The sequence below is a fragment of the Anabrus simplex genome, chromosome 5, assembly GCF_040414725.1.
Source record: "Anabrus simplex isolate iqAnaSimp1 chromosome 5, ASM4041472v1, whole genome shotgun sequence".
Lineage (NCBI taxonomy): Eukaryota > Metazoa > Arthropoda > Insecta > Orthoptera > Tettigoniidae > Anabrus > Anabrus simplex.
In genome coordinates, this window is record NC_090269.1 from 379,179,217 (window position 1) to 379,204,834 (window position 25,618).

A 25,618-nucleotide genomic window follows, 5' to 3' on the forward strand; every position below is an offset into this window, starting at 1 on the left:
AGGTACCTGGTATTGAACAGGGAAGTTCCTATGAAATGTAAAAGAGATAATATACAAGATGTACTATATCCCTATATCAGGGCCTCTCAGGTGAATGCGCCAGTGCACTGCACGGCGCAAGGTGCAGGAGACGACTTCATTAGATTGACCAGAGTGCAAACCCCCACTTCTCTTTCCCTACATCTGTCTCACCCCTTCGGCCTGTCTCCGCCTTCTTCACCTTCCCCGCTGTTCCCCCATCATTGCGAAATGTTTATGTCTAGTGATCGGAGACACTCAGTTGTATGGGACAAGGTTGCCAGTGTTAAAAATCCCTTCCTTCAATTTGGTTTGAGTAGACAATTTATCTTCTCTAGCTCTTCTTTTGCTTTTTTCTTTGTAATTATACTAGTTATGCCTGGAACAAGGGATCGGCTGACAGCAATTCTGAGAGCGTTCTTTAAATTACAACCAGAAATACTCTCACACAATCTAGTTTTCATATAAGTCAAAACAAAAAAAACTTTCACATATGCATGTGGAATCAAACATAGAAATAATCTTAGCTTCTTCTCGATGCAGCTTCGGAAAATCTTGCTTCGACAAATTCTCATCAAATTTGAGCAAAGCCTTTGTATTGAAAAATATATCTTTTTTATGACCATCTAATTACTGTCCGACAGATTAAGCATTTGGCTTTATCGTCACGACTGAGAAAAAAATATGAAAGTTCCCAGATCGATTGAAATGGGCTTTCGGAAGTCTTTGCTTTCTTCGAAACAGGTTGCTCCATTATTATGTTGTTGTCTTGCGATTATCTATTTCACTGATAAACAAGCCGTCTATCACCAAGCGCTTCACCGCTCTCAGCACACTACACCATCCGAGTCAAGCCAAATTGGGCCGATGCACAGTGCACGGAGCCTCTGCGCCTCGGTTTGCACGCATGAGATTTTGGGCGTTTGAGAGGCCCTGACCTATATTAACATATGCATCAGAGACTTGGACTTTGACAGCAGAAATGAGAGTAAAATTCAGGGTAGTGAAGTGAAGTTCCTGATGAGTATCATAGGGAAGACAAGGAAAGACATAGCAAGAAATGTTGAGGTCAGAAAAGAGATAGGGGTAGAAAAAGTGAGTGAGGATGGAGAAGAATAAATTGAGATAGTTTGGACATGTTATGAGGATGGAGGAGGGAAGGATACCAAAACAAGTGTTGGAGTCTTTAAGATGGAAGGAAAGAGGGAGGCCCAGAGTAAGATTGATGGACTCTGTCAAGAACAGTATAAAAAAGAAGACTGGACTGAAATACAATTACTGAAGAGGAATGGTAGAAGGAGAGGCAATGGGGGAGAAGAGCCATCAACACCCCAACCTGGCAGGAGCTGGACAAGGGGAAATGAAAATGATGGTGATGAGGGTGACCATAAACTGTTGCCACAAACAAGAATCATGGTCGACTTCTCCAACAGGCGTTACAGTCCCCAAAGCATAGTCTACAACGACCATCACTGAAACTTGGTTTGAGCGGATCTTCAAAGAGCTGGGTGGATTTGCATATTGTACTCATGTTAGTCAGCATCCAACAGAAAGAGATGAGCAAACCCAGGTACAGTATTGCAACCATGTGTTGTCCATGGCATATGAGGATCCAGATTTCTTCTGCAACATATCGTTTCCAGATGAAAATCCCACAGCCCCAGATGCCTACATTATGGGACATGTTGAAAGGAATCAGTTTTCGAGACAGATGACCCACCAACAAAATATTTTCAAGTTATGCAAGAAAAGTAATTTTGTGTGTCCTCACAGTAACCTCTGTTCATCAGTATGTTCAGAAATGTTATGAACAATGTTTGTTGTCAGATGTAAACCATGTTCACCTTCACAGCTACATAAACTGACACATAACTTGATTTTTTAGGATTTGAAAAGTCTGATGCCATTATACAGAAATGACTTCACAGTGCACAGGTTATGATTTGGTGCACCATGTCTGATCATGGAATGTTGAGCCATTATTTTGTTGAAGATGCTGCATGGAACCCAAAAACAATGGACCAGGCAGTCTACAAGAGACCTCATTATTTACCCATTCATGTGGGATTCACACCATTTTTGTCACACCAAAAACTAACCCTTCCAACAATAATGAATGCAGCAAAATGGAGTTACAGCCCACGCCATTGGGGAGTCACTTACCTTTCTGCAACAACACTTTGGAGGTAGCCCTAATTTCTCATGGAACCCCATTCTCATTCCCTTCCTGCTCCCCAGTTATCATGGCCCCAGATGCCTATACAGGATCTCTCATATAAACTCAGACCGAGCACACTGTGTTTGTACTCTGCGCTATGGCAGCTGCTTCAGCCAAACTTATGTCATGTGCGCCCGCCCTGCTTTAAGCGTATATACAATCTTATATGAAGTTTTACCTTATAAAAGGTGCTGGAAGTACCGTCCTTCCTGGGTTTACAGACATTGTATCTGGTAACCACATTCTGGCAGATGCGAGTGAGTTCTGCCACTGTAATGTTTCTGATTTCATTCATAATGTTTTGTTTCAATTCCTCCATTGTGTGAGGATTTGCTCGATACACTTTTTCTTTCAGTTTACCTCACAAGTAAAAATCACACAGTGTTAGATCTGGAGAACGCGAGGGAAATAGACCAGCATTGATCACTCTGTCTGCAAACACTTTCGAGATTGTATGAAGGGAATCTTCTGCTGTATAAGCAGAGGCTGAATCTTGTTAAAACCACTCACGCGATTTTTCTTCTTCCTTTAACTGATGGAAGAACTGCGTCAAAATGTCATCTTGGTACCTCTCTGCATTTACTGTTGTCTCAATGTAAATTGACTCAAATTAATAATGTATTATGGTTCCACCTGTTGCATTGCATTGAATAGGTGGAACCAAAATATGTTATTAATTTAATTGTAATATCAGTTCAGTATGGTCCAAAATGAAATTCTTATCTTTGATAAAATTGACCCAATTATTCGTCTTGCACTGCACACCAAATACCAATCTTCCTATCATAATGAGGGACTTCATAAACACCATTAGGATTTTCTGAACACCAATAGCAAGAGTTATGACTATTCACACAACCATTAAGGTGAAACCAAGGTTAATAGAAAACGGTAAGGTTAGTCATTTCGCGTTACGGGCTGCCATTGTCTGTCACTGTGATATCACCATGGAACATAGCTGGTAGGTGCTGATGGCAGATTGTGTCAGCACATGGGTAATGTTTCACATTTTAATAACATGCTGAAGTGATATTTTAGAATTTTTGAACGTTATCCAACGTATTCTATAGAAACAGATATTCTGTACAAGATAAAATATAACACCCTAGCGCTGCAGTATAAGTGTTACTTAGAAGTGTGCGATATTTTAGGTTTAAATCAACAGATTCGGGACAAATAAGACTATAATATATTAACCGTTATTCACTCTTACCTTAGTGAAGATGATGTTGACGAAATGCATGGAATATGCACCTCACTGTGACTGACAGATGAGAGTTCGTTTCATTTCACAAACATTGTTAATTTGTTCAGCACTTCCTAGAGAAAACTTACAGTACACATTGCAGTATGTAATAACTTCAAGTCTTGGAATCCTAGCATCAAATAAATGGTTTGTCTTTCTTTCCGTTCACATAAGTCAAGAAGAGTATCACAGTATATTCACTACCTACTCGATTTTCATCGAAAGGGCTACAGTTCGAATCGTAGTCGACGAAAGTGAGACAGGATATGAAATAAGTTCTTTTCCGAGTTCTGCGTAAAAGGCAAAGGTCCCGTGGCTGTGTACATGATGTTTAAAACAGCAAATACAACGGTCACAAACATTTCTTGACCTTGAAAACATTTACTTTGTTGATAAACGCTACATTCTCGCTTTTTTTGCTTACGGGCAAGCTCTGTTTTTTTATTTCTCTTTTTAAGCCAACCAATGCAAACGGAGTAAGCTTCGGATCTTAGCATGTGTTTTCAGGACTTGAGGATGGACGTCGTAAACATATTGTTCACTACTCCTGGTTCCCTCTTCAAATCTGTTCGTCCGTGAACTTCAGCAAATATCAGTTCAAACTTAGTGATCGTTTCAATGAAATCATCGGAAGGGACGAGCAAACCTCCATGACCGAGCTCGATAGCTGCAGTCGCTTAAGTGCAGTCAGTATCCAGTATTCGGGAGATAGTAGGTTCGAACCCCACTGTCAGCAGCCCTGAAAATGGTTTTCCGTGGTTTCCCATTTTCACACCAGGCAAATGCTGGGGCTGTACCCTAATTAAAGCCACGGCCGCTTCCTTCCCACTCCTAGCCCTTCCCTGTCCCATCGTCGCCATAAGACCTATCTGTGTCGGTGCGACGTAAAGCAACTAGCAAAAAAACCTCCATGAGACAGCATGTGCTCCCAGCCCATACTTGGGTCATCAGGCAGTGTCAGCAACACTCCTGTAGGCATGCCCAAAGACCTGTCAAATTTTCGGCAGCGATATGCGATGAATACCAATATTAAATTGTCCGTTATTGGACATTATAAATTTTCAGCTAACTTATTCCTGGTTACCAGCGTTTCTCCCCCATGTACTAAGTTGGGCTCATCAGTTGGTACTTAGCACACCCACCAAGATGCATGGCTAGTGCGTACCATGGAGGCCACTGCGTCGGCTACTTGAAGCCACCGGCATGCACTATGAGAGACTTTGTCTCATTACCAATAATTGATGGCTGCTTGGCCATCAGATGTTGATTCCCATAGGGAACCTGAAATATTTGTCCCGAATTAGTAAATTTATAATACCAGTATAAATGGTCCATTATTGGACATTATAAATTTTCAGCTAACTCATTCCTGCTTTCCAGCGTTTTGCCCCCATGTGCTAATGTCCGATTACGGACCATTTATATTGGAAAGAGGAAAATCACTGGAATTGGCTCCAAACAACAACAATCTGGTTGTAAAAATGTCTAAGACACCCAGTAGGCAGTAAGAATGTATTTAACGTTGAAAGATTCCATGTCTGTGAAAAGGCCAAGCAGAGAACGGATACTTTTCAAAAATCCTTTTTGAAAGGGAAGCATATAGGTATATCACAGAGCCAAAACGCATGTTCTCACAACACTCATAAAATTCTGCGAGGCATTTCTCCTTTGCATCGCGAAGAATGCCAAACCCACTTGCAAGTGGCTTGTGTCTCTCAGTTATTTTAGAATTCAAAATGTCTAGTGTCTCATCGGCAAGCTGTATGAATGCACTATCATGTTCTTCGTCTGGCATCAAGTACTGGATAGCCTGTGCTGTTGTGTTAGAAAACAACGATGATATAGATGTTGATTCCCATAAGGAACCTGAAATATTTGTCCCGAATGAGTAAATTTATAATACTAATACTGGTTGGCCAGGCAGGCATCATTTTTGGTAATGAGACAAAGTCTCTCATAGTGCATTGGCACTGCCGGTGGCTTCAAGTAGCCTACGCAGTGACTTCCACAGTGTGCACTAGCCATGCGTCTTGGTGGGTGTACTATTTACCAACTGATGAGTCCAACTTAGCACACTGGGGCGAAATGCTGGTAACCAGGAATGAGTTAGCTGGAAAATGTATAATGTCCAATAACGGACCATTTATATTGGTATTAGAAAACAACTCTGCTTATAATCGTACATGCTGTCGTTCCCTGTCTGTCACATTAATATGTTGCCGAGAAAGCTTAGGACACATTCACCACTATCCAGAATCAATAATTTTTCAATCACATTTTTCATTGCTTTTTTTCTTTTTTTTTTGCAAGGTGGTACAATACCTTTGTCCAAGAAATGATTTCTTGATTTCTCATAACTTAAATAATTGAGGTACATCAGCAAACACCTACACATTTTTGCTCGCATTGTAAGGATTAGGAAAATGAGTGTTTAGGTATGTCACCTCAAGTTCTTTCAACACAGTTGCATTCTTGACTCCCATGTCTGCCACAGTAGCTACAACATTGTACGAGACGCACTCCAAGGACAATATTATTCATCCAGAAGTGTAGCTCTTATTTGTACGTCAAAATCAAAGTAGATAGGTTGTTTCCAAGATGCAAAGAACCCTCGTACTATAACAACAAGAACATTGCTATGTGATCCTGCTATTCTGTCTTCTTGGTCATAACAGATTCTGCTATCGATGTTCATTTCATCGAATGATCCAACACAGATCCTTGTCGTTCAGTCCTTCAGCTTGCATTTTCATCAGAACTAGAACTTCTTGCAATATGCCTAGCCAACAGCGAAAGGAGGGGTTTATCCATGTTCTTAGCGTTGAAACCGCAGGCAGTGGGTTATCCCATTTTTTCTCGCAAGTAAATGTAGCATTTCTGCAAAACAGCACGTAAGTAATCACTTTACAAATGTCCTCGTTATTCCATTGAACTCATTTAGATCCATTTAACACACGTCTTATTTGGCTGGGTGAAAATATTTTCCTCAATATTCGTTTAACTTCGTCACACACTAAAGCACTCATGTTCTTCTTTAGTTAGAAACATTTCTTTGTGAAAGTGACAGCCTATTCGCAAGTCCATTGTTTCATAAATTTAATTTCAAATTCACATCAGACAACCGAGCATTTCTTGCTTCAAGAGCTACAATAGTTTATAATAAGTTGTCCTTTTCTGAAGTGGCAGTAGGATTATCTTGTGGGTCAGTACATTCGTCAGCTGTTCTCTTAATGGGTGATAGATTTTTTTTTAAGTCTCAAGAGCTCATTTCTGCACTAGTATTTTGCCGTACCGCTCCTTCCTTTCTTCTGCAGTAGGCTAGGTCATGCAGGCACAACTACAGGCATGTTATCATTCCTATTAACTAAAACAACATTTGTGTTAGTGTATGGCAACATAAGTGAGGGAACAGCACCAGGTTTGAGCACCCACTTCCATGGCAAATTTAACAATTCAGACCTCAAGTCTCTTATGTAGTCTGACTGCTGAAAATGAACAGAGTATATTCAAGCATTTTTAATATTTACCAAGTCTTTTCTGCAGCACTTCGATACTCAAACCTTTTGTAGTTTAATATCACACGGGAAAGCATGCAAAACTATTTCACTTTCTTTGGTGTTTCAGTTGTGGGATTTACCAATTACTACAGCTCAGCCCAGCATTGTTTGTCACACAATTCTAGAGCACTGTGAAGAATAGAACCGTAGTCAGCATATCACGACCGCCTATTAAGCGATGTTTCTGTGAATACACTTTCCGGCTTAATTTCACAATTATCTCATACCTTTTACCAAGTAAGTCACAGCCAAACAGCAGAAATGAAAACTGAAACTAGGACCTCTAACACTCTTTTAAACACACAAGCACTGTAAGCGTAAACAAATACATCCGATACATGTGGTAACTGAAGGATTTGCTGCGGTCTACCCTTGTCGCGCGTGACTGGCTGTTCCACCGTGATGTCATGCACTAAGCGAGGAAAATGCAACACCTTCTGTGTGCAGCTTAGTGTGCTCCCTGGATGAAACCAGAACTTTTACATACGAAAACGCGGTGTTGCATTGATAACTGTCTCACCATGTTAACAGCTGAGATTCAGACTGGCGACTGATGCTTACCATTACAAGATATTAGAATCATTCCGTATTGACGGTTTTCACTTTGTAAAGTGATGCTTACCAAGTCGAACACATGTAGGCTGCTTGCAGGGTCAAGAACTATGCACGCACCTCTCATACTGCAGAGTCCCAATCAGAGAGTAAAAACGTCGCTTCAACAGTCTTAGTTTATATGAGAGATTGTGTATATAGGGCATTTTGAAAGAATCAGTTTTTGACACAGATGACCCACCTACAAATATTTGTGAATTATGCAGGAAGATAAATTTTTTGTGTCTTCACAGCAACTTTTGCTCACCAACATGTTCAGTAATCTCAGAAATGTTATGAACAATGTGCGGCATGTAATAGTACACATTTTGAACACACAATTTTCAAACACAGTTAAACAACATACGATATTTGAAGACAGCAGAGTATGAAGATGTACAGATTGTTCTTTTTGTGTTTTCACGTTTGTCCTTGTTTTCTCTTTCTGTTGCTGCTGCCTCCTCCCGCACTGACCTGCTTATTATGTGTTCCTTTTCATTTTCCTATCTCTCTACACTGTATATGACTTGGTATGTCACCAAACGAGTTGGCCATGCGGTTAGGGGCGCGCAGCTGTGAGCTTGCATTCGGGAGATAGTAGGTTCGAACCCCACTGTCAGCAGGCCTGACGATGGATGTCCATTATTTCCCATTTTTACACCTTAATTAGGGCCACAGCCGCTTCCTTCCCATTCGTAGGCCGTTCCTGTCCCATCGTCGCCATAAGACCTGTAACAAAACAAAAAAAACTTTCACAATCGTCACTGCTATCTGCAGTACTATTAATTTCAATCTTGTCCATGGCTATTTCCATGACATTGTCATGCCTCCAGTATTCCTCTTCCTGTTCTTTCACCTTTCTGCAATACCCCTCTCAATCTGCGGCAGATACTAAATGAAATGCCCTGATGGTCAGTCGTAAGTTAACTGCTGACATGTCTCCCGTAATATTGCGCCGTTTAAATTTGCGTTTTATTTTTGCCCATGCCAATTCAGTGGCGTTCAGATCACGGTTGTATGGGGGAAGACAAAGGACAACGTAACCTGTTTCACCAGCCATGACGTCAGCAGCATAAAAATTTTATTAGGAGGTCTGTTTTCCTCACTCATGTTCAATCCTAACCTATATTTTGGCTTTGCTGTGTAAACAAGAACAGTACTAGTACGTAAAGTGTGCGCCAGATGTCTCACGGCGATGCATAATCGATTCATAGTTTGTGTTTCAAAGGTTGCCGATATGAATCTCAAAGGTCTACCAATTCAGCACTAGGGAGCCCAGGTATCACTAAAAGTTGCATCTACTGTACATAGCTCTGCAGACAGGAGCGCAGAGAATGGGACTGTGTATTGAAAAAAAAGGAAAAACTACCATATTTACCTGATTGTAAGTCAACCTTTTTTTAAACATTTCCATGGTTCAAAAAATGCTTCCCGGCTTAGAATCGGTACTGTTAACACAGTTGGTAAAGTATACAAAACTTTTTATTGATGCAATAGGAAAAAGTTCCAAAAGAGAACGTCATAAGTAAATTTTTGTCATCATGTAGACTCGGGCTCAGTTTCATCAACAACGCGTTAAGATTCTTGTGTTTCTTCAAACTTCTGCTGAGAAATGTTAGCTAACATGTTATAAACTCTTGCAAGAATTACGAACAGTGGAAATCTAGAAGGCAGTTGCAGAATCAAGCAGTATTTGAGCATTCTCCATAGCGATTTTGTTTGAATACAGCAGTAAAACATGGCAAGTGAAATCAGCATAAACTCAAGTGGTTTCAACATCTGAATTGCAATCCCCAGCTAAGAACAGAAAACCATCGTTTACATACCTCTGTCATCCTTTCCACAATGTTCATGATCCCTTTTTAACTTATCTTCAATTCAAACCATGCTTCAGATATGGGAGTTAATAAATATTATATGCCATTTTCGGAACCTAGCCAGAACAACTCCCTGATTTTGATGTTAGAATCATTAATCACTTGAACATCAACAGAAAAAAAAAATGTTCTGATTGTGACATATTTCACCTCTATTGCCTCCAGGTGATTGGATTCTTGCAATGTACTATTTATTGCTTCGAACATACCAGCAAAATGGCATATGTCATAGAAGTCATGGATAAGATGTAGACGTTCTTCTACTGAAGGAAATACTATGTAGTCTTCTCATGGATGCTATTGCTGAAGAAACTCTGCTAACAATTATACTAACTAAAGCTTCTGAAATTCTAGCATTGTATCCAAACATTACATGAAAAATTGTTGGCAGTGTATTTAAAAAGCATCTGATGTGCTTGATGGCACTAAAGATGTATGACGACAGCGACAAAGAAATAAGTTATGCATAAATATCTCCATAATAATTTAATGAAACCACCTGTTCAATACATACCCCATCTAATGTAGTTTGGATCTACATGAATTTATATAGATTTACCAGGTACATGTTTCACCCTATTTTGGGCATCTTCAGCCTGTAGACAACCTTAAGGTCAAGGTCTGGGACCTTATTTAACCCTTATGTAATATAAAATATGAACATTGAGTTACACAGTAATAACCTCTTAAAAATTAACATGCCACACTGATATTTAAAAAGTGTGAACAGTACATAAATGTGAGTAATAAAAAATGTATGGTATTTTAACACAATTAAAATAATCTTAAGATCCCTCTCAAGGCCAAGAAACACACCAACGGGAATGATTATTTTTACAAGACTGCCTTTAAGTGTCTGAAGTGTTCTTTCACAATCAAGCAGCAACTAAGAAGCAGCCTAAATGGTATTCTTCACAATACATTGTCAACACATCCGACAAGAAACCAAGACGCTTATATTTTTATTTCACAACAAAACTTAATGGTTTTAAACAGTCTTATCCAATCTATATCAACAAACAGTCGGTTTCAAAACCTTCATTTGTGATGGACAACACATTCAACATTGGTTCGTTAAACGATATATGTGGGTCAAATAACCCCTTCGGATATATATACTAAGATTTACCCAAGATCATTGTCATCCTAATAGTCCTCATATCAGATTAAGATCCATTTTAGTTTTGGACATTTAAAAAAATATCAGATAAAATAGAAATGACTAGTTTTAATTGTCCTATGGCGATGATAGGATAGGAAAGGAAAGGGCTAGGAGCGTGAAGGAAGCTGCCGTGGCCTTAATTAAGGTGTAAAAATGGGAAACAATGGACAACCATCTTCAGGGCTGCCGACAGTGGGGTTCGAACCCACTATCTCCTGAATGCAAGTTCACAGCTGCGCGCCCCTAACCGCACGGTCAACTTTCTTGGTGACATACCAAGTCATATACAGTATCGAGAGATAGGGAAAAGAAAAGGAACACATAATAAGCAGGTCAATGCGGGAAGAGGCAGCAGTAGAAAGAGAAAACAAGGACAAACATGAAAACACAAAAAGAACAATCTGCACATGTCTGAGAATTAATAGTACTGCAGATAGCAGTGACGATTGTGAAAGTGATTGTGGAAGTGATATTTCAGAGAATTCATGCTAAGATAATAAAGATTTAGAAAATTCATATCGATCAATCATACTATCGATTCAATTCAGATTTCATTTCCACACAGTTAGCAGTATTAGAAGAACTGGGAGAGCTCCCTCCTTACTCCTCACCCCCCGTAAAACCAGGTATCACTAAAATTTACACGTACTGTATGCTTTCTCTAATGCTCTTGATGTTCCACCAATTAAATCTGCATCATTTTCATAGGCCAGGATCTGGACGCTGTTAGTTTGTTTCTTTGATCTCCGGGAATACTTCTCTAATTACCTTCTCCACTGAGTGATTGAAATGTACTCATGCCATTCCATCTCCCTGTCTTAGTACATTGGCTTCTTGCACATTAAAGAAATACTGCAGGACAAAATTTTAACGCATCAAGCATCTCTTAAAATCTACAGTCATTCAGGGGACATTAAACCTTTACAATGGGAGTACAGTATATTGTTTTGTAATATCTAATTTGTCGAGTTATTTATACATATACTTTGCATTTCTGAAACCTGGCTGACTCCTAGCATTTCGTCCTCCATGGTTGTAGCATTTCGTCCTCCATGGTTGATACATACATACATACATACATACATACATACATACATACATACATACATACATACATACATACATACATACATACATACATACATACATACATTATCATTATAGACTGTTATGCCTTTCAGCGTTCAGTCTGCAAGCCTCTGAGAATTTACTAAACGTCGCCACAATCCTCGATTTGCAACTAGTGTTGTGGCCTCATTTAGTTCTATACCTCTTATCTTTAAATCGTTAGAAACCGAGTCTAACCATCGTCGTCTTGGCCTCCCTCTACTCCTCTTACCCTCCATAACAGAGTCCATTATTCTCCTAGGTAACCTATCCTCCTCCATTCGCCTCACATAACCCCACCACCGAAAGCCGGTTTATGCGTACAGCTTCATCCATCGAGTTCATTCCTAAATTAGCCTTTATCTCCTCATTCTGAGTACCCTCCTGCCATTGTTCCCACCTGTTTGTACCAGCAATCATTCTCGCTACTTTCATGTCTGTTACTTCTAACTTATGAATAAGATATCCTGAGTCAACCCAGCTTTCGCTCCCATAAAGCAAAGTTGGTCTGAAAACAGACCGATGTAAAGATAGTTTCGTCTGGGAGCTGACTTCCTTCTTACAGAATACTGCTGCTCGCAACTGCGAGCTCACTGCATTAGCTTTACTACACCTTGATTCAATCTCACTTACTATATTACCATCCTGGGAGAACACACAACCTAAATACTTGAAATTATCGACCTGTTCTAGCTTTGTATCACCAATCTGACATTCAATTCTGTTGAATTTCTTACCTACTGATATCAATTTAGTCTTCGAGAGGCTAATTTTTATACCATACTCATTGCACCTATTTTCAAGTTCCAAGATATTAGACTGCATGCTTTCGGCACAGTCTGCCATTAAGACCAAGTCGTCAGCATAGGCCAAACTGCTTACTACATTTCCACCTAACTGAATCCCTCCCTGCCACTTTATACCTTTCAGCAGATGATCCATGTAAACTACAAACAGCAAAGGTGAAAGATTACAGCCTTGTCTAACTCCTGGAAGTACCCTGAACCAAGAACTCATTCTGCCATCAATTCTCACTGAAGCCCAATTGTCAACATAAATGCCTTCGATTGCTTTTAATAATCTGCCTTTAATTCCATAGTCCCCCAGTATGGCGAACATCTTTTCCCTCGGTACCCTGTCATATGCTTTCTCTAGATCTACAAAACATAAACACAACTGCCTATTCCTCTCGTAGCATTTTTCACTTACCTGGCGCATACTGAAAATCTGATCCTGACAGCCTCTCAGTGGTCTGAAACCACACTGGTTTTCATCCAACTTCCTCTCAACGACTGATCACACCCTCCCTTCCAGGATGCCAGTGAATACTTTGCCTGGTATACTAATCAATGAGATACCTCGATAGTTGTTGCAATCCTTCCTGTTCCCTTGCTTATAGATAGGTGCAATTACTGCTTTTGTCCAATCTGAAGGTACCTTACCAACACTCCACGCTAATTTTACTACTCTGTGAAGCCATTTCATCCCTGCCTTCCCACTGTACTTCACCATTTCAGGTCTAATTTCATCTATTCCTGCTGCCTTATGACAATGGAGTTTATTTACTATCCTTTCCACTTCCTCAAGCATAATTTCACCAACATCGTCTTCCTCCTCCCCATGAGCTAAGCTGTTTGCATCACCACCATGATGATTTCCTTTTACATTGAGAAGATGTTCAAAATATTCCCTCCACCTCTCCAGTGATTCCCTGGGATCTATTATGAGTTCACCTGAATTACTCAAAACACTGTTCATTTCCTTTTTCCCTCCCTTCCTAAGATTCTTTATTACTGTCCAGAAAGGTTTCCCTGCTGCTTGACCTAGCCTTTCCAGGTTATTACCAAAATCTTCCCATGACTTCTTTTTGGATTCAACAACTATTTGTTTCGCTCTGTTTCTTTCATCTACGTACCAATCCCTGTTTGCCTTGGCCCTTGTTTGGAGCCATTTCTGATAAGCCTTCTTTTTACGTTTACAGGCTGCTCTCACTTCATCATTCCACCAAGATGTTTGCCTTTTCCCCTCTTTACACACAGTTGTTCCTAGGCATTCCCTTGCTGATTCTATTACAGCATCCCTGTATGCCACCCATTCACTTTCTATATCCTGAACCTGCTTACTGTCTACTGTTCGAAACTTCTCCCTAATCATATCCATGTACTTCTGTCTAATTTCCTCGTCCTGGAGACTTTCTACCCTTATTCATTTGCAGACAGATTTCACTTTCTCTACCCTAGGCCTAGAGATACTTAGTTCACTACAGATCAGATAGTGGTCTGTATAATCAAAAAATCCGCGAAAAACTCGTACATTCCTAACAGATTTCCTGAATTCAAAGTCTGTTAAGATATAGTCTATTATGGATCTGGTACCCCTAGCCTCCCATGTGTAGCGGTGAATAGCCTTATGCTTGAAGAATGTATTCGTAACAGCTAAACCCATACTAGCACAGCAGTCCAGCAAACGCTTCCCATTCCCATTAGCTTCCATATCTTCCCCACATTTACCAATCACCCTTTCGTATCCTTCAGTTCTATTCCCAACTCTCGCATTGTAATCGCCCATTAGCACTATTCTATCATTGCTGTTGACCCTGACCACGATGTCACTCAATGCTTCATAAAAGTTGTCAACTTCATCCTCATCTGCACCCTTACATGGTGAATACACGGACACAATTCTTGTCCTAATTCCTCCCACTGACAAATCTACCCACATCATTCGCTCATTTACGTGCCTAACAGAAACTATGTTGCGTGCAGTGGTATTCCTGATAAACAGCCCTACCCCAGACTCTGCCCTTCCCTTTCTAACACCCGTCAAGTACACTTTATAATCTCCTATCTCTTCCTCATTATCTCCCCTTACCCGAATATCACTTACTCCTAGCACGTCCAGATGCATCCTCTTTGCTGACTCAGCCAGTTCTACCTTCTTTCTTCCATAAGGCCCATTAATATTGATAGCTCCCCATCGAATTCCATTTCGTTCGCCAAGTTGTTTCCAAGGAGTCCCTCGCCTGTCAAATTGGAGTGGGACTCCATTACTCCCATAGGTCCGAGGCTTGCTTAAAGTGTTCTGAGCTCGGTAAATTCATGAAGCAGGATGCTGCCCTACTTGCACATAGTCCAAGTGAGGATCTCTCCTCTAACGGGTTATGGACCACCGGTGAATTGTATAGTCCTAGCCGCCTGAGCACAAGGAGGGCCACGACTCAGAATATGTCCGAGATGCCCACTCCCATTCCATAGCAACTGGTATTCCGACTCTCAGGACCACTTACTAGGCCACTCAGCTGTTGCCCATGGTTCACGAACTAGGATGTGACTACAGTAAGCCACAAACATGAACCACATGGTTGATAGTAAATATGTTAAAAGATAGTCCGCCTAGTCAATACTGTTCATTTATTTACCTTTCACCTTAACATCTAGTACATGTTTCGAGAATATTATGCATTCTCTTCCTCAGCTAGTGGATTAAAATTCAGTATACAATAAGACCTGACTAAAATACGGGGGCCCCTATTAAAAATTCAAAACAATGAGTATGATAATGTGACACTTAAAAATTTTGGATAGTACAAACATAGAATTAAAATCCCATTTTGTCAAGTACAAATTAAAAACACAATGTAGTAATGTCTAGTTAAATACAACGTCTTGTGATGATATGAATTCACAGTGTCCTTGAAGTTGCCTTGCGTAGTTCAAAAATGTTGAGTTAAGAATGAATGAAATTGCATTAAAACTTGAAGTCCTGCCGATATCCACCGTTAATGGGTGTTAAAATGATGTCTATTTAAATTAAAATATTGGACACAGCGTCGTATAATGATGTGAATTTACGGTGTCCTAGGAATTATAATACTATCTTGCGTAGTTCTTGTACAAATCCAATTGAACTACGCAAGATAGTATTATAATGCCTAGGACACCGTAAATTCACATCATTATACGATGCTTTGTCCAATATTTTAATTTAAATAGACATCATTTTAACACCCATTAACGGTGGATATCGGCAGGACTTCAAGTTTTAATGCAATTTCATTCATTCTTAACTCAACATTTTTGAACTACGCAAGGCAACTTCAAGGACACTGTGAATTCATATCATCACAAGACGTTGTATTTAACTAGACATTACTACATTGTGTTTTTAATTTGTACTTGACAAAATGGGATTTTAATTCTATGTTTGTACTATCCAAAATTTTTAAGTGTCACATTATCATACTCATTGTTTTGAATTTTTAATGGGGGCCCCCGTATTTTAGTCAGGTCTTATTGTATACTGAATTTTAATCCACTAGCTGAGGAAGAGAATGCATAATATTCTCGAAACATGTACTAGATGTTAAGGTGAAAGGTAAATAAATTAATAGTATTGACTAGGCGGACTATCTTCCAACATATTTACTGTTACTAAGTCAATATGGATCCAATCCCGACGATCATGGTCAAGATTATTAATAATCACATGGTTGATGTCGATCGATAAAACCTAACACGTTTCGGAACCGCCTGGTGTAACAGATATGACTGAATTTGAAACGTATTTACTAGACTTGCAGGCTATTTATGAACACACAATCATTATGGGGGACTTTAACTCTAACCTACTTAATGCAACCCACGACAGTAATCAGTTAGTAGATTTGTTTACTACTTGTAACATGACTATTCTCCTGCCAAAACCCACGAATCACGTGTATGCAACTAACCGTTCATCACACATACTCATCGATCTCATTGTAACGAACAACCCAGGTAAAGTAAAAACCCATGGGCAAATCCCTGTACCATCCATTTCGACCCACGACCTTATATATTTATCCTGTTCCCTCAATGTACCTAAATACAAACCTAAGTACATAACTGTCAGAAATACAAAGGACATAAACGTGGATTACTTGAATCATGACGCCCGTGGGACGATATACAGAGTCTAAATGACACTGTCCCTAAAGTAAACTTGTTTCATACGATGGTAAAGAACTTATATGACAGACATGTCACTAAACGTCGAATAAGGGTTTCTTGCCCTCCTTGTCCATGGCTCGATGAAGAAACCAAGAGAATGATGGCCCATCGCGACTCATTATTTCGACATTATAAACAAACCCTAAATGACACAGACTTCAAATCTTACCGCATCTTAAGGAATCACACAAAGCAGTTAATCAGAAATAAAAAATATAGAAATTTGCAAAATTTAGCTCACAATTTAAATTCTAATCGTGCATGGGACTAACTTAGAGCTCTGGGGATAGGAAAACATCAACTGAGACAGATAAATCCTGACATTCCACTTGACGAACTGAACGATTACTTTAGTAGAATATTATTCAACCTACCCAAATTAACTGCACAGACTCACCGCCCTACCCTCCAGCCAATCCACCAGTCACATTTCACATTGTCAAAGAAAATCAGGTTAAAAAAGCTTTGTACTTGATTAAATCAAAGGCTATAGGTGTACATAATATTCCTATTACTTTTATACATAAGATTATGGGTGCTGTCCTGCCTATACTGATGCACATCCTAAATTACTGTTTACTAAACTTAACGTTCCCTACTGTCTGGAAAACGGCCAATATTATACCGGTACCTAAGAATTTAGACCCACAATCACTCTCTGACTATCGTCCTGTGTCCAAACTCCCTGTGCTTTCTAAAGCATTTGAACGTCTAGTATATGAGCAAGTTCAGGAATACCTAAATAAAAATGCTCTTCTAGACCCTATGCAATCTGGATTTAAGAAGGGCCACAGTACTGTGACAGCACTTTTGAAGGTTAGTGAAGACATTAGAAATGCTATGGACAAACGACTGCTCACTATACGTATCCTTCTTGATTTCAGTAGCACCTTTGACACTATAGAAATTCAGACTATGATAAAGAAAATGGACCGGGCAAGTTGGCCATGCGCGTAGAGGTGTGCGGCTGTGAGCTTGCATCCGGGAGATAGTAGGTTCGAATCCCACTATCGACAGCCCTGAAAATGGTTTTCCGTGGTTTCCCATTTTCACACCAGGCAAATGCTGGGGCTGTACCTTAATTAAGGCCACGGCCGCTTCCTTCCAACTCCTAGGCCTTTCCTATCCCATCGTCGCCATAAGACCTATCTGTGTCGGTGCGACGTAAAGCCCATAGCAAAAAAAAAGAAAAAAAGAAAATGGAACTGCTAAATTCGGACCTTTCTGCGCTTAAGTTTTTTAGTTCTTATTTGAGTAACCGTGTGACAGTAAATGACAAGATCTCTAAATGGAAAATGAAACTTAGTGGTGCCCCAAAGAGCAGTATTCTAGGGCCCTTACTTTTCTGTATTTATATCAATGACATACCATCAGTGATAGGAAATAACACACACCACCTCTATGCTGATGATCTACAAATGTATCGACACTGCAAGATTTCAGACTTAGATGAAACAATAAAAAATATTAACATTGACCTCCGATGACTCAGTACATATGCACAACGAAATTCTTTTATACTAAACTCCACAAAATCTCAGGCAATCATAATTGGGTCACGAAAATTACTGAACTGCTCAAACAATGTTGCAATCCCTCCTATCCTACTGAATGGTAACATTATTCCCTACAGTAAAATGGTTGAAAATCTCGGAATAATTATGAATGAAACACTTGATTGGTCTGATCACATGAAAGAAATACGTAAAAAGATTTTTGGAGTGCTTCACCCTCTTAAACGGCAGAGGGATGTATTCCATTTGAGCTAAAGGTCAAACTAATACAGACACTGGTTCTCCCTATTCTTGATTATTGTGACGACGTTTTAGTTGACATGAAGAGAGAAGAAACACTTAAACTTTGAGCACTGAATTCCTGTCCGTGATTTATTTACAATATTGAGTACGATGTTCATACCACCCCATACTATCAGGCTCTCTCATGGCTGAAGCCTGTTAAACATCGGCAGCTACACATTAACGATGGTATTTAGAGTGTTGGCTGAATCACCTTTCTATCATCATTTCACAACTTAAATACACGTTCAAGATCCTTTCTTTCTATTCCAGTGCACCGCACAAATAAAATTAATAGATCCTTTGTGGTGACCAGTGCCAGACTATGGAGTTCCCTGCCAGCTCAGGCCAGAGAAACTACTCTTTGTCAAGATTTAAGGTCATCTGCCGAGACTACCTGCTGAGGACAGCTGACTGAATGGTTGAAGTATGAATGTGTGCATGCATGAGGATTAGTCATTTTGAAGAGTTTTTAATATTAATTTAGTAATTTATTTAAATTTGTTTTCATTTCTATTAATTTTTATAGTTTTAACTATATTAAGTATCTTAGTATTTTATTTACCGAGCTCGATAGCTGCAGTCGCTTAAGTGCGGCCAGGATCCAGTAATCGGGAGATAGTGGGTTTGAGCCCCACTGTCGGCAGCCCTGAAGATGGTTTTCCGTGGTTTCCTATTTTCACACCAGGCAAATGCCGGGGCTATACCTTAATTAAGGCCACGGCTGCTTCCTTCCACTTCCTAGGCCTTTCCTATCTCATTGATGGTTATGAATTTCATGTTTTTGGTCCGTATTGAACTGAGAATAATATATAAGTAATAATAATAATAACGTAAACGTTTCCACCTTTTCAATACTACAATATATTCACAAAATTACAAATTATATGGTACTAGTTTCGACCCATCTAGGGGTCATCATCAGCCGTATTGGAGCAAAGATCATTTGTGGCGAAATCCTAAGACAATGTTATTTTTGCTCCAATACGGCTGATGATGACCCCTAGATGGGTCGAAACTAGTACCATATAATTTGTAATTTTGTGAATATATTGTAGTATTGAAAAGGTGGAAACGTTTACGTTATTATTATTATTACTTATATATCTTTCCTATCTCATCGTCGCCGTAAGACCTATCTGTGTCGGTACGTCGTAGAAGCAAATAGCAAAAAAAAAAAAAAGTATTTAAGATTTTGTGTAGAATGTGGTTAAGTGTAAGAGAGGGCCTCGAGCCCTAACTTCGCCACTGTAAAAAAAGGCACTAATAAATAAATAAATAAATAAATAAATAAATAAATAAATAAATAAATAAATAAATAAATAAATGTATCTCCATTTTTCATCAGTATGTTAACAACAGTGTTGTGTGAATTATTCATTTAAATGTACTGAGTGTGTTGAGTGTGACAAAATTGTCGGGAGGTTCAGTCAAATGTGTAAACATAGTTCTAATTAAAATGCTGTTCTGTATTAAGTGGTCATCGTATTTCTTGTGACAATTTATGCTACAAGTGTATTAAGTTTTATTTGTCTTTTGTAAATGAAATTTTTATTATTTCTTTCAGACACCATGTCCTGACAACCGTGATTTTGCTAATTTGCGATTCCATGCTGGTCCACCTTATGAAGACATTGCATTCAAAATAGTCAACCGTGAATGGGAATACTCGTATAAGCGTGGTTTCCGTTGTCAGTTTCACAATAACATTTTTCAGTTATGGTTTCATTTCAAACGTTATCGCTACAGGAGATAATCTGTATTGTACTATGTCAAACTTTGTGGAGAGAGAGAGATTGTATTATGTATATATGTATATATATAGCTTATGTATGTATGTATGTGCATAGTTTTTCTTATTTCATATCCCAATAACTTACCTGCAAAATTTCCCTCTTTTTTGTATTGCACAGTTTCGTTTGTGTCCTCTATTCTCTTCCCACCCCATGTAAATAATTCTTTTGTGTTCCTCACAGTTTAAAACTAAATGATGTTTGTTGTTTGTTATTCCATGCATCCATCATCAATCAATCAATACTGATCTGCATTTAGGGCAGTCGCCCAGGTGGCAGATTCCCTATCTGTTGTTTTCCTAGCCTTTTCCTAAATGATTTAATAGAAATTGGAAATTTATTGAACGTCTCCCTTGGTAAGTTATTTCAGTACAGATGATGCATAGTAACTTGTGTCTTTTTACTTTTTATTACTCTTGTTACTTCGTGTTCTCCATTATTTTTCCTGACACATTTCATAAGTGTGTGTATCTGACTTAAAAAACAAACAGGACTGTCGTATTTGGACATTGCTGTCAACAGTATACGTTGTGTTGTATATTTTACAATAGAATTATGTTTAATAAAATTAATAATTGTTCGACATTACCAAGGTACTGAACAATTCATGTGGGTATGTAATATGTAAATGCATCATATTTGTATGTGCAGGTGAATGAAGAGAAAGATATCTTTTATGCTGCTCTGAATGAAGCAGTATCCAAAATACCTCAATATAAATCTTTCCTGTGTACTGGCTCCCACACACTTTGGCATTTTCTTTTCCCTAAATCTGAATTTTGCTTTTGGAGACTGCACTGAAGGCATGTATCCTACATACTAGATGGCAGTTTGTTCAACGAAGCCTTACTCAAAGATAAGACAAAAGTAAGTACTTGTTCGTGAAATGCTATATAGTGATTCTGCTTCTTTGGTAACCCATACAGAACTCCAGCTGCAATACCTCATTGACCGAATGTCAGATAACTGTAAGTAGTTTTCTTGCTATCATCGTACAGAAAACTAAATGGTATGGCCCAGGGCAGCAACAGTATCCCATCCATTGTCATGAGCAGACACGTACTGAAGGTAGGTGATGATTTCAGCTATCTAGGGTCCACTGTCTCTGGATGATAAGACCACTAACAGAACTGCCAAGGCTATGATCGTTATATCCAGGCCAAAGAACAGTCTGTCAATCAACAGAATGCCGACGGTAAATACTAAAATACGGTCTATAAGGCATGTGTCATACTGATAATTTGATGCCATCTAGGCTGATTGCATGTAATTTTTTTATCTTCCATTTTACTCTACCTGATGGCAGTGCATCAGTAGCAGAATCCTATATCAAAATTAAAATGCACCGTTTGTGTAAAAAATGGACTGAAATAGTCAAGAGACATAATATCAGAAAAGCTGTAGCTTCAAACTTGTGTTCATATAGGTGGGGATAATAAATAACAGTTCCAATCAGTATGGTCAATTCTTTCCTTTCTACTGTAACTTGCATGTCAACTTCACAAATTACGCCCAAGACTGCCATTTCATGAACAGTAATCAATTATTTACATTTGTGGATTATGAGAACAGATTAAGAATATTTTATAATCCTGAGTGTGTATACTATAATAGTTTTTGAAGTCACCAGAGCGTTTATTAGCATCCTTACAACAGTAACAAAATCATAATCAAGTGTACAAGTAGTGTCAGCTGTTATCGGCAAGCAGAAGGGACAGGTAAGATGGTACTTACTGCCTTCAAGCACTGCGCTCTGGGAGAAGTGCCACGTGCAATCCATAGGGACCTCTTAATTTCATAAAGGGGATTTTTGCAATTTTTTATAAATTGTAAGATAGATTCAATATAAGTGTTTTTTAATGTCCATGACACAATTTGCAAACGTTTTACAGTTGCAAGGTCGTGAATTTTAGTCATTTTAACATTTATTTACAAATTATGTTTCTTTGTCCAACCCTAGTCCTGTTTCTCAATGGGGTCGGGTATGAGGCAAGTTGAATCTATTACATGATATTAGAATCATTCCGTATTGACGGTTTTCACTTTACAAAGGTAAAATTAAGTGTATCCTCCTAATTCAGTACATCATACAATTCCATCATTTGATGGAGTAATCAAATTCAAACATGTTTTGACTCGTTTGAACCATCTTCAGTGAAAAAGGTGGGGGTTGAAGTAATTTACATAACACAAGCCAAAAATGTGCCAAAAAACATAATTAAGGAACAAATGGAAAAACAAAAGAGACATGACGAAAATAAAAAACAGTACAGTATATGGAGCAATAAACAACTCTCTGTGATAAAATTCAGTGAAAACAGGGGTTAATACAAAACATAATTGATTCTAAAAACTGTGTTAACTAACCTAAGAAGTAAGAAATGAAAACAAATGATACAGCTGGAAACGAACAATAAGTGCACATATCGAGGTTGCGGACCTCTTAGTCTACAAAATTTTTATTTTATAACAATTCAAAACAGGGTGAAATCAGTGTCGAAAATTCAGGCCGAAAGTCTGCCTTTGTAGAAACACAATCACATCGAATGGCTAGGAGGGGAGCGGGAACGAAAAAGTTTGAGGAACGAAGCCTGGGATAACGTGCAGGCAAAATGCATATGACAAGTGATGGAAAAACGTTGGTGAAATTTAAAACTTTAGAAGAGCAGCATTCTCAATTTCTTCTCAATTTAGTGGTCCTGTTCTTGACTTTTGTTTCACAGAGTTGGCTGGTTTGTTTGCCTTATATTTAAAAGGTCAGGAGGGCTGCAACAAAAATTGAGAATCTGTGGTAGAGAAGATGACAGTTGCATGGTAAACTGTAAGTGACCATAGTGAAAACCGTCAACGAAGTTCCAGTGGTGTTTAGAAGGTGGTTGTCCTTTCAAAATGGCCTGGCCTTGTCAAAGTTAACGGTTAACTTGCAATATTGATAAAAGTAGTGAATTGACAATACAAGAAAACATCTCGGTTTCTGAAGTTCTGGCTGAAGTGCTTTGTTTACTGCACTAGGAAATGAAGAAAAATGCCGAAGGTAGACTGTTTTTAATAAAATGAACTAAGAGAATTTATTATTACTACTAATACAATAGCAAACACTCGAAAGCAGTAAGTTGGTCTTCCAATCAGAATTCCTCTTCATCTGTGAGTTCGTAGGTGACTGAACAGCCCAATACGGTAGGCACAGAATTTTCCGCAGAGATGGCAGGTAGTCCCAGATGAAGCAGCCATTGTTCTCATTTTTCGTTCTTTTTCCTTCCTTCGTTCACCTTATCATACGCTATTTGCCTACGGTTTTCTTCGAAAAGTAGTGTGCCGCGATGAACTGAAGATCTCCAGGATGAACGGTTGAGGGCTAAGGTCTTCCAGTTGTTGGCATCAATGTAGCACATCTTCATGTTGGCTTTAATTACATCCTTAACCATGAACTGGTATTGTGGGGTGCTACCACACCCCGTTGTAACTGTCCGACTATATTGTAGAGACAATAATGCAGATTGTTTACTGTCGTATCGTATAATCTCCAGTTTAGTAGAGAAGAATTAGTGGCCCAGAGCAGATGTTAGTGACTAGAGTGGTGTCGTAAAAATTGTCAGTGTCACCCCACAGTACCAGTTATGTGAGTTTAAATTGTCATAGTATTTTTCTAATGGTGCATTATTTGACACAAACTGAGTAAGAACATTCTGCCGGGCACTGAAGTGAACTAAGTAGTGATGACAAAGGCCCTAATCTAGGATTAAATAATGAATAAGACAGTGATTTGAGTGAAGGAGTGTTCTCATAGTAATCATATGACTGACTCTAATATTGAGTTATCGAAAGAAGATGATGAGGCACAGAGTGCAACAACTGGGTCCACAGCGAACTACTTTTATGGAAAAAATAGATGTAAGTGGGCAAAAGCCGCACCAGTTCCATCATGAATTTGTAAACATAGGTAATTTAGGGGACTAACCAGGACTAAAAGGGAACGCAGACACAGATAACCCTAAGACACCGCAAGAAGCCCAGTCAGTCATTGTCAATCAATACTGATGTGCATTTAGGGCAGTCACCCAGGTGGCAGATTTCGTATCTGTTGTTTTCCTAGACTTTTCTTAAATGATTTCAATGACATTGGAAATTTATTGAACATCTCCCTTGGTAAGTTATTCCAATCCCTAACTCCCCTTCCTATAAATTAATATTTGCCCCAATTTGTCCTCTTGAATTCCAACATTACCTTCATATTATGATCCTTCCTACTTTTAAAGACGCCACTAAAACTTATGAGTCTACTAATGTCATTCCACGCCATTTCTCCACTGACAGCTCGGAACATACCACTTATGATACAAATTCTTTTGTAATTAACAAAATTATAAGAATTTGTATCACAAGTAGATCTTCAATACGGACAAAAAATGAATTTTATAACCTGCAACATACCGCTTAGTCGAGTAGCTCGTCTCCTTTCTCCCCAGCCCAAGCTTTGCAACATTTTTGTAACGCTACTCTTTTGTCAGAAATCACCAGAAAAAATCAAGCTGCTTTTCTTTGGATTTTTTCCAGTTCTTAAATCAAGTAATCCTGCTGAGGGTCCCATACACTGGAACCATATTCTAGTGGGGGTCTTACCAGAGACTTATATGTCCTCTCCTTTACATCCTTACTGCAACCCCTAAATACCCTCATAACCATGTGCAGAGATCTGTACCCTTTATTAACAATCGTATGAAGATCATTCCTTATATTAACACATAGGTACTTAAAATGATCCCAAAAGGAGCTTTCACCTCATCAACACAGTAATTTAAAAAAACTGAGAGGACTTTTCCTGTTTGTGAAACTCACAACATTTTCAAGGTCATTTTGCAGTTGCACACAATCTTTTTAACTTATTTATGCATCTGTACAGAATAACATCATCTGCAAACAACCTTATCTCTGATTCCACTTTTTTACACATATCATTGATATATATAAGAAAACAAAGGTCCAAAAATACTGCCCTGAGGAATTCTCCCTTTAATACTGGGTCGGATAAAGCTTAGCCTACTCTAATTCTCTGAGTTCTATTTTCTAGAAATATAGCCACCCACACAGTCACTCTTTTTTTCTAGTCCAATAGCTTTTATTTTTGCCAGTAGTCTCCCATGATCTACCCTATCAATGCTTTAGATAGGTCAATTGCAATACCGTACAGTTCATTTGTCCTCCTGAATCCAGGATATCTGCTATATCTTGCTGGAATCCTACAAGTTGAGCTTCAGTGGAATAACC

General features: G+C 38.8%; 1 protein-coding gene across 1 annotated transcript in view; it reads left to right on the forward strand.

Annotated features, from left to right (window-relative positions):
• The window catches only part of cactin (cactin, spliceosome C complex subunit), a 197,070-nt gene extending 176,666 nt beyond the window's left edge, over positions 1–20,404 (forward strand). Inside the window, exon 12 of the mRNA XM_067147717.2 lies at positions 20,128–20,404. Coding sequence (XP_067003818.1) covers positions 20,128–20,316 — 189 coding nt within the window. The 3' untranslated portion in view covers positions 20,317–20,404. The remainder of the gene's footprint in view (positions 1–20,127) is intronic.
• Positions 20,405–25,618: the final 5,214 nt, after the last annotated feature.